General features: G+C 37.7%; 1 protein-coding gene across 4 annotated transcripts in view; it reads right to left on the bottom strand.

Moving 5' to 3' along the window:
• Positions 1-439: 439 nt before the first annotated feature.
• Positions 440-9,907, bottom strand: part of GABPA (GA binding protein transcription factor subunit alpha) — a 26,033-nt gene continuing 16,565 nt past the window's right edge. For 3 of the 4 annotated variants that reach the window (XM_061358983.1, XM_061358984.1, XM_061358985.1), the window contains exons 7-10: positions 9,256-9,312; positions 7,756-7,896; positions 5,996-6,188; positions 440-2,225 (exon numbers count right to left, since the gene is read on the bottom strand). In XM_061358983.1, coding sequence (XP_061214967.1) covers positions 1,997-2,225; positions 5,996-6,188; positions 7,756-7,896; positions 9,256-9,312 — 620 coding nt within the window. In that variant the 3' untranslated portion in view covers positions 440-1,996. The remainder of the gene's footprint in view (positions 2,226-5,995; positions 6,189-7,755; positions 7,897-9,255; positions 9,313-9,907) is intronic. The other variant, XM_061358986.1, reaches the window with a different exon arrangement.

Genomic DNA, 9,907 nt, shown 5'->3' with positions numbered 1-9,907 from the left:
CATCATTGCTGCCACTGAACTACTGGCTTAATCTTAAATCTTCAATTTAAGTGAACCTGCATCTACTTGCGTAAGTCAAACACTTGCCAACTGGTGGAATCAGGCTACTGTAACTGTAATGAATGGATTGATGGCTGACTTCTTGTGACAGATGCATTTATCATTTTGCTCAGGGTTTAAGGTTTTTTTCAAATACAAAATTAACCCAGCATACTCTGTAGGTGAAGTGCTTTAAGAGCTCAAGAACGAAAACTATATCAAGAGTTAGTGAAAGAACCTGGAAAAAAAAAATATTCAGAATCATGGTGGTGATGATAAAAGTAGGGCAGAACTACACACAAGATTTCTTGTTAAACAAAAACTATCTGCAGATGAACATCCACCTATAAACAAACTTTTGTCCTCAATGCATCTTTAAAATACACAAGACTTCTGTGTACTTTGACCTCTGCCTGCAAGCATGACCAGTCCTTTCCAGATCAAGAGCAACAGTCCAGTGCTCTCACTACTCAGTATAAACACATTTTGTTTAGAACCAAACTGTACAAGCACTTTTGATATAAGGTTTAAGAGTAGCTTGATCCCTCACAGAATTAAAAGGTTTCCTTTATACATTTGCATTTTAATTGTTACCAGAGGGGGTTTACTTACAGAAAGTTGGAAAAAATGCATTGGCGACATAATACATAATATAGTATGTTTAACAACATGAAGAGGCAAAAACCAAACCTAAAATCACATCATTTTCAGCCACCAAAAGAAACAGTCTGACAGGCATCAGTACAGAAGCTCAAAAGCTGCAGCCTACTTTTTACTGCATGTGAAAGTTTGCACAAAGTACTCTCCGTAGTGCAGAATTCAGGATACATTCCAACTATTTCTATTCATCATCCAGACTTCAAATTCCACCCAGCTCTGAAGCATGCATTTGGCTTGTGAAGCTTCCAAAAACACCACTTGAAGTTCAGAAAGAAACTGATGTTAAATAAAACACACACCTTTCTATTTCAATGTATGTCAGACTGTACAATAATTTGGAAATCAAACTTTAGTTCTTTGTAAAACTATTTCCAACTTGCGTTTTGTTTCTAAACAGGGACTACTGACTGTGATTAACGAAGTCTTCAGTTACTACGGTTGACTACCGAGCAGGTATAAGCACCTTGCAGACCAGAGCATTTACTGCCCCCCCCAACCAAACTACTCTTTGGGTGAGGGCAACTTTCTCAAGTTTTCAAATCACTTGATGGGGGTGGCAGTGGGGAAGAAGTTTGTCTTCACTTTTTGCTAAATGGCTAGCCTTAACAGTGTTTTTCAAAACAGGGAAGTAGTTGCCCTCATATATGCATGTTATCTACATATTACAATGAAATACTCACAATTGGCTTTTCACCTAAGCCAGATCTAAACCTGGATCTCCTTCTTCAGTACTGATCTCCAGTTCTGTCTACTCTTAGTTTCCCTTGCTTATAAACACAGAAGATATTTTAAGAACCCGATGCTTTGTAACATTTAATGAGCCTTTTGGTTCTGCTTGATTAAATGCAAATAATGAACATGTTTAACTTTGAAAGTATCGAACGTCATTTGGTAGTTTAGCAGAGAACAAAAGACTGGAAAGGACTGAGTTAACGCAACTGATCAGCCTGCTGTCTGCAGGTACTCCATTTTTGTAAAAAGTGCTGCAAGAATTACTTTGTACAGCTGTGGACAGAGCGCTGACTAGTTCAACCTTCCTCACCCATTTCAGCTGGCATACCATAGAGGCCCTGGCATAAAGCTGCAGAAGCTGTGGTGATCCCTTAACTTATATTGAAATATATGCTGTTAAAGGATCCAAATTTATGCAAGTCCCACTTCTTTATAGAAAATCATGCTCTATTTTTTTGTACTGCCAAGAAACAAAAGTAGTTTCTAATTCTGACAAAGATAAGAGCAGCACCTGCTCTGGTTATACAGGAAAGGCCTCAGGTTTCCACTTTTTAGTTCCTAGTGCTTAATTGTCTTTCTCTGTTTGCAGGGATGCTGTAGCTAGTGCCACCGCTGTAACTGGCTGTGCAATGCCATGGAGCTGCATCTTGGCGAGTTTCTTCTGCTCACATTCCGTGACCAAGCGATTCAACTCCCCTGCGCTGTATCCAATAAGAGTTTTCAAGTCACAGACGAATTTGTACACAAACCTCTTGCCTTGCACTTTGCAGATCATGTCTCCATCATAGTAATACCTGCAATAAATAAATAATAAAATCAATGCATATTTTCAACATCTGTAACTTCCATACACATTGCCTAGTTACTTAGGGTCACACAGAAGTCAAGATATGAAACTTATTAAGATTATCATATAATTTCGTGCACCAAGGTACTATTTAGGCATTTTCTTGCAACTTGACACATTAAAGAGAAACAAAACATAGTAATTATTCTATAGGTAGTCTGGAAGCAACAGAAATGAAGGCCTTAGAGCAGTTTAAAAACAGACTGGGGGGAGAACAAGTTTTATTTAGTGTTTGCCTTAATAACAAAACGTCGTCTCCCCCCCTCTCATTAGTCCTTTGCTTTCTTTATTCTTGTCTTTGCTTTTCTGAAGAAAAAATCCATAATGGAAACAGTCTGACAATTAGCACTGTAGTACCTATGATACTGAAGCAGCTGTTCTCTCCCTACTGTTTTCAGTGATGGAAGTAAAACTATAAAAACATGTTTATTTGTTCGTTTATAGCTCATATACTGGCAAAACTACATCCTTCATCTTTATTTACAACTAAAAGTAACTTCTCTAACTATGAATACTCTTTACATTGTGCCACAAAAGAATCATCAGACTAGGCAGAAATGAAGAAAAGACAACAGTCTGTATGACCCACTGCATTCCAGAGACACTATAAAACTTTAGGTGATACCAATAAGACAGAAGTTCAAATTTTACAGTTTTGTTATTGTTCTCCTCTCACTGCAGGCAGTAATAGAATGCATGTCACGTATCTCATTAAGAAAACCTAAGTGCCTGGCACATTACTTGGACTTGATGAGCTTAACAAGCTTGTGATAAATTTGGAAAAAATCAAAACCAACCAATAACCCCCCCCCAAGACATATATCCCCCCCCCAATTTAATGTCCTCAAAACCATCACCCAAATGTAGTACAAATCAACCCAGATTTCTTGACTGTCTAAACTCAGTCCCCTGAATGCCATGTTTGTAAAGCGAAGATGGTCATTCACCAGCAAAATAACTCAATTAAAAGACTAACTTCTGTCTCCCAGCTCTAGTGGAAAAGGTAGGTTACTAAAGAATCCAACCAAATTTCCTCAGATACCTCAAATTCTGAAAAAAAAAAAAAAAAAGCCAGAAAAAAAAAAGCCAGAAAAAAAAAAAGCCTTTCAGCTTCTTACTTTTGGGGGTCAGGATCCAAGCAACAGGACCAAAGCAAAGACAGGATGAGAGAGGCTATATAGAAAAAACCACTGAGAAGCCTGCTGGTTGCTGATGTCATGCAAGAAGCCACACAGGTCTGTTACAGAGTACAAGAACGGTCAAATCAGCTCTGCTATTGCTCTGCAGGTAAAGTTTAGCCTGTCTGCCAAAGCTCACCTTCACCTTTCTCCTAAATGACATACAGTTATGTAAGAGCTTCCTCTTCGGTCCTCCTCCTCATTCCACCTCCCCCAAGCTACCACCTGTGCCTCCCTCAACTCCTCTCTGTTCTCTTCTCCACATCATTATGTTTGCTCTTAACTGCTACTGCACTCCCACTCAGCACTTCTTCACACCAGCCCCAGCCTCCAAAGCACCCTCTTCGTACCACCTGAAGGACCTATTGTTGTATGGTGTCCACCACATCCAGCCTCCTAGCAAGACAATGAGGATTAGTTGTAATGGTTAGATGAACCCTGCAACCTCAAGGGTGGGAGGATGACTTATGCTCGGTTTTGAAGTACAGTCCTGCAGTACTGTGCAGAACTGAGGAAGGATGTGTCCCTGGTGTGTGAAATACAGTACAGCTTAGAGCATGGGAACACTGGGCAGGCATTCATGTTCAGTATCATAGGTACTGGGCACCAAGAAATCGGGGAACTGGGAACTGTACTCACCCATGTCAATACAAAGAAAAGCAGAGTTTGCAAAATGTGGCCACGGCACATTTGCACATATGCCAAGTGCCACTGGACAATTTTAAGCTATTTGACGCTGTACAAACATTCACATTTACATTGTACTCTAACACCTGTGCCAAAATAGTACTGTAGAAGAAATGCTTTACATAATTGAATAAATGTCTTTAAATGATCAAGTCTGCATTACTGATATGACCAGAAACAAAAAGGACAAGAAATTAGTCTGCCCAAAACCATGCAAGATTCCCACATCTTGTGCTAGAAACATTCAGGCTAAAGTTGAGGCAATGTAGGCGGAGCAATTTTTCAATATTAATTTGAATGGATTTCTGATTACAGCATTTGCTCATTCAGAAGTACAGAAAGAATAAATACCCATGTTTACAAAACCTTAGTTACTGGAATATTCTGAGTCACATGAAAACTTTGTTTCAGAGTAATACAGGAGACAAAGTATTTTTCTTCAAGTCTCACTTTCCTCTGGGTAACTAAAACAAATGGTGATTTTAGAAAATTTACCAAGGTGTATGTAACAAAAAGAGCTTCTCTTCCATTTTCTTACCCTGCTCAGGTTTCCATACTGCCTGGTTTTCCTACAGCTGAGCAGAAGAGCTAGCAAATTTCTCAATAGTATCAACATCATTTTCTGTATTAATCAACAACTGACACAGTAATTTCAGTACATTAGTAAACTAAATATATTAACATTTAAGAAAACTTTAGCTTGGCAACAATGTTTATCATGTGAGTAGCAAGAGACGTTAAATATCCCTTCAGACATTCAAGCGTTAAGAGAACACGTCAATACTGATGCAGCTGCCAAAATGGAAACATTCTGAGGAATGATTTCTGTAATTCTGTGACTAAAATATAAATGCAAAACTTCTCCAATAGTGATTTATGCAAATTACTGTGCAGACACATCTGGTTAATATCCCAGTGATAACATTATTCTGAAGTTCTTTAGCTGCCTTTGAGATCTTCTGCATAGTTTATTGACACCCCCCCCCCCCAATTAGCATAATTCTATCGATGCTCTTCCTTGCTCTCAGTGATCTGGGGCTCAGGAACTCATGGAAGTTGCATCTTTCTTTTATTAATTTGTCCACTTACCTCTCAAACTCATAAAATAATATGGGCATCCACAATACTTTGTCTAAAGAAGTTAGAAAACAAACAAAAGGATGTAATTTAGTTGTGTAGTTGGTGCCTGCCAGTTTCTTCTGATGCCTCCTGTTCATGTATGGGCAGTGGTTCTTTACTGATTCTACGCCATTCATGGTTTTCCAGACTTGGGTCCTCCCCAGTGGAAGTACTCATTCACCCTTGTACATAATGATTTTACTTAAAACCTTCCTAAAAGCCTAAAGGAAGCCAGATTATGGTAACTTTACCACAATTTCTCACACAGGTAGTTTTAAATAGAAGTTGGTTTTTTTTTTAACAGTGCTAGATGAGTATACTTCCTTTAAAAAAAAAAAAAAAAAGTGGCCAAATGTGAAAATGCTGAACAGTAAATCTTAGATCTCAGACTAACTTCACTCATATAAAAAGAGCTCCTAAATCTGCTTAAGTAACTTGCAGGATTAGGCAATACATATCTTTCTTTAAAAATAAGTCAGTAATTCTGAGTATTAACGTATCTTCTTCTTTAAGAAAAAAAACAAACCAAAACCCAACAGAAAAACCCAAGAACTTGAACAAATACCTCACCCCTAAGACTAGTACAATCTGATGGGAAGGAGTAGATTCAGAGGATCTGAGAGGATCTGTTTATGCCCTTATTAAAAAAGCTGCAAGTCTTGCATTATGATAGTTAAAATTGCAAAGTGGAAGCAGATCACTTCATACCTGAGCAGTTCCTAAAGTTTCTTACCTCAAAGCTCGACTAAGCTTCTCATAGTTCATAGTGGGTTTGTTTTTGCGCTGTCCCCATTTTTGTGCAACCAGTTCTGGTTGATTCAGTTTAAACTCTCCTTCATCACCAACCCAAGAAATACAGTCCCGAGCATCTTTGTCAGTGAGAAGTTCTAACAAAAACTGCCACAACTGGATCTGGCCATTGTTTCCTGTTGAAATGGGAATAACAAGATCCATTTAAATTAGTCCTTTTTATAGTCCCTTCATATCTAAAATTTTCAACCAACATATTAAAGCAGACCAGCATAGACTATATGATGGAAAAAATACTTGCACTTAGTTAATTTCTTCTAATTATTCTCTTGTAAAAATTTTCTTGCAAAGTCATCAGAATGAATCTATTAAAAAGAAACTGAGGAATACAGAAAAAATAAAGACATAAAGATTTCCCACAAATCTGCTCCTAGGACATCAGGAAAAAAAAACACATTATGTAACACTAAACACGGTCATTTAGACATATATCTGTCCCTAAAACAAAACAGGTGCACAGCTGCTTGTTCCTCTTCAGGCACTCACATACACATACAGAATAAAAGTTGCTTTTTGAAAAACAGTTTAGTCTCCAATTTCCCCACTAATGTCAGCTGATAAAATCTTGGCCTAAGAATCCTAAATGACATCAGAACAGGCTTTTATGTAGAGTTTAAAAGAAACAAAAATTCAAGGGCAAGGAGAGGATTTAACAGAAAAATTCAGAACTGTGGAGAGAACCAAAGCAAAATTGTCCATAGGAAGGCCATGAAGATGCTCAGAGAGCTGGAGCACCTTTCCTATGAAGACAGGCTGAGAGAGCTGGGCTTGTGCAGCCTGGAGAAGAGAAGACTCAGGGGAGATACTAGAGCAGCTTCCAGTGCCTAGAGGGAGCTGGAGAAGGACTTTTTACAAGGACATGCAGTGACAGCACAAAGTTAAACTGAAAGACAGCAGATTTAGATATTAAAAATAAGTTATTTACTATGAGGGTGGTGAGGCACTAGAACAGGCTGCCCAGAGAAGTTGTGGCTGTCCTATCTCTGGCAGTGTTTAAGGCCAGGTTGGATGGGACTTTGAGCAACCTGGTCTAGCGGAAGGTGTCCATGCCCATGGCAGGGGGATTGGAAACACATGATCTTTAATGTTCCTTCCAACCTATTCTGTGATTCTATGAAAATTACAGCAAGAAAAAAATAAGATAAAGAAATTGAGTTATCAATAATCAAAGAGAAATATGTACGAATAACAGTAATTCAAAAAATAAACTGAGATTCAGTGTGTAGTTTTCCTGAAGATACATTCATTTAACAAAACAAGAAATCTGAAACTTGTTAAATTCTAAAGTCACTAAAGGAGCGGTGTAGAAACAAGTATAGGCTAGGATTCCATAACATGTAGCTTATTTTCTCCCCTTTCTGCAAATGGAAAGTGGAAAGAAGTTAAGAGCTTGAATAAATGCTATGCAGTGGTTTTAGAGGACAGTTAAGTTATAGAAACAATCTTAGGCATTTTATTTGCTGCAGGACTCAAAAGCTGCAGCACCACACAGTGCCTCCATGAGGTAACCAACCTTCCAGGCCTGCAAGTGCTGGTGATACATTTTGTAGTTCCAGTCCTCTTCATACCACATGGACTTCTACAAACATCACATTTAGAATGACAAAGATGTGTTCTACAAAACTGTAATTCAAATTAATGAGTGTTTACTGCACTTGCATTTAAAAATAATGGAGACAATACCTGTTCTGTTCCCAGGGGAACTTCTGTCTTCCCCAGAGATCCTTGGAGCTCTCTGTACTTTAGCTGCCTTTGCACTGCTGTTTATTACTTTAATGGTGGTTGGGGTAGCAGGCTGTACAGATGCTGGAATAATCTGCACAGCTGTAAAGCAGAGAACATTGCAGAACATCAATTGTAAATTGCTGGCACATAAACAGACATATATTATTTATTATCTGCGTTATCATATCATCTAGGAGCTATTTTTTTCCTCTGCTAAAAAGATACACTGTGTAAGTCACACTGCTAAGAATACAGATTTTTTACCTTTTACAGTGGAAACTGTTTTAGACTCATAGTAGAGATGCCACAATACAGATGAAACATCAGCTTTAATTTACTATCATATGTATTATATGTTTCCATAAAAAAAAACCCCAACAAAACAGACCCTCTCATGCCTTTGTTTTCATCTTTATGTTGTTCCCTGTATGGTCTACTCTAATGCATTTTTCTCAGTGGTCACTGTACAGCCCTATATACCTCCTGTTCCAAATAGCAATTAAACACCCTTCTACTGCAACGGTGTAAGAAGATGCAAATGCTCCACTGTAGGTTGCTTTAACTAGACACAAACCCAGGATGTAATGCATAGTCTATTTAAGCTGCTTAGAAGTATGCTGAAAATTGATTAATTTCAATAATTGATGACACTGCTTCAGCTGGAAGAATGAGTGCAGATAACTGCAAAGTTACTTTAATATATATTTTTCTAATACTGGTTTCTAAGCAAGTCCTCTTTTCCACATCTCCTTTCAGTTTTTAGGAGCACTTTCTTTTGAAATAATATTTTAATACATCCATTCATTAATCCAATATATCATAGAATCACAGAATAGTTAGGGTTGGAAAAGACCTTAAGATCATCTAGGCTGGAACTAGAGGGGGATTCCAACCCTCCTGCTATGGGCAGGGACACTACACACTAGACCATGTCACCCAAAACTCTGTCCACCCTGGCCTTGAACACTGACAGGGATGGAGCATTCATCACTTCTTTGGGCAATCTGTTCCAGTGCCCCACCACGCTCACAGTAAAGAACTTTCTTGTATCTAAGCCAAACTTCCCCTGATTAAGTTTGAACCTGTAAACATATAATATAAAATATAACCTAAAAAAACAGAACTACTCAAGACCTCAATTATGTATCCTAGACTGTTTATTTTAAGAGAGTGGAAAACTGACCATCCAAAAGTAAAAGCTGAAAACTCTCATAGTTCAGGTCATACAGCACCTTTCTGACAGTAACAAGATACCAAGAAACCCAAAATTTTGCTCTGAAGTTTAAAATACGCCCTCCTCCCCTCACCAAGTAATGTGCCACCCCTTTCCCCTCTCTCTTTTTTAAGATTAAATTAAGAGAGTGATTTTTTAAATGTTGCACTATTATAGTGCTGAACCAAAGTGCTAAACCTGCAAACAGTTAACTGTGCAAATTAACTGCTAACACAAGTACTTACGCTGATCAATAGTAACAGTTGCTATTTCTCCGGAGTGTTCTTGGCTAGCCAACACATCTACAAATTAAGAAAAAAAACCTCAAGTTTTTATTTAACCACAAATTGCAAATCACCTGAAGAACAAGAACTTTCAGATTTCATATTAGAAAAATTCAAAATTTGGTATCAGTTCAAAGAGACACGCATAACTCATGGTCTAATGAGCAGAGACATTTAATTGTCTGCCATTCAATTTTTAGAAATAAGGACGTACATGGTGAATTTCAAGGTACTTATGCATTCTCCATCGCCTAAAAGCCTTAGCTAATTCATGCAAATGAAAGTGAAAATAGTTTTTAGTCTGCCAAGTTACATTCAAGCATGGTAAACCTGAAATGAACATATGCATTACTGCATTATGAATATAAACACATCACTTTATCAGTTGTGTACTAAGGATTTCACTGCCTATGCTTAACAATCCTCACTTCTATATGACTCAGAGATGTATATTAAATAACTCACAATAAATACTTAATTACAAAACTATCAAATTTGGGAGATGCATAAACTAAGAACCTTTATTAAAAACAAAGGAGGAATTACCAGTCATTATTTCCTATTAGATAAGAAGTTTAATAAAAGATGGGCAAAAAGTGTTTAGTATGCAGAC

Source organism: Neopsephotus bourkii, unplaced genomic scaffold (genome assembly GCF_033783945.1).
Source record: "Neopsephotus bourkii isolate Nb327-2 ecotype Australia unplaced genomic scaffold, CSIRO-AGI_Nbou_v1 NB_962, whole genome shotgun sequence".
NCBI classification, from domain to species: domain Eukaryota; kingdom Metazoa; phylum Chordata; class Aves; order Psittaciformes; family Psittacidae; genus Neopsephotus; species Neopsephotus bourkii.
The sequence above is the reverse complement of the archived record's forward strand: the minus strand, read 5'-3'. Positions and strand labels throughout refer to the sequence as shown.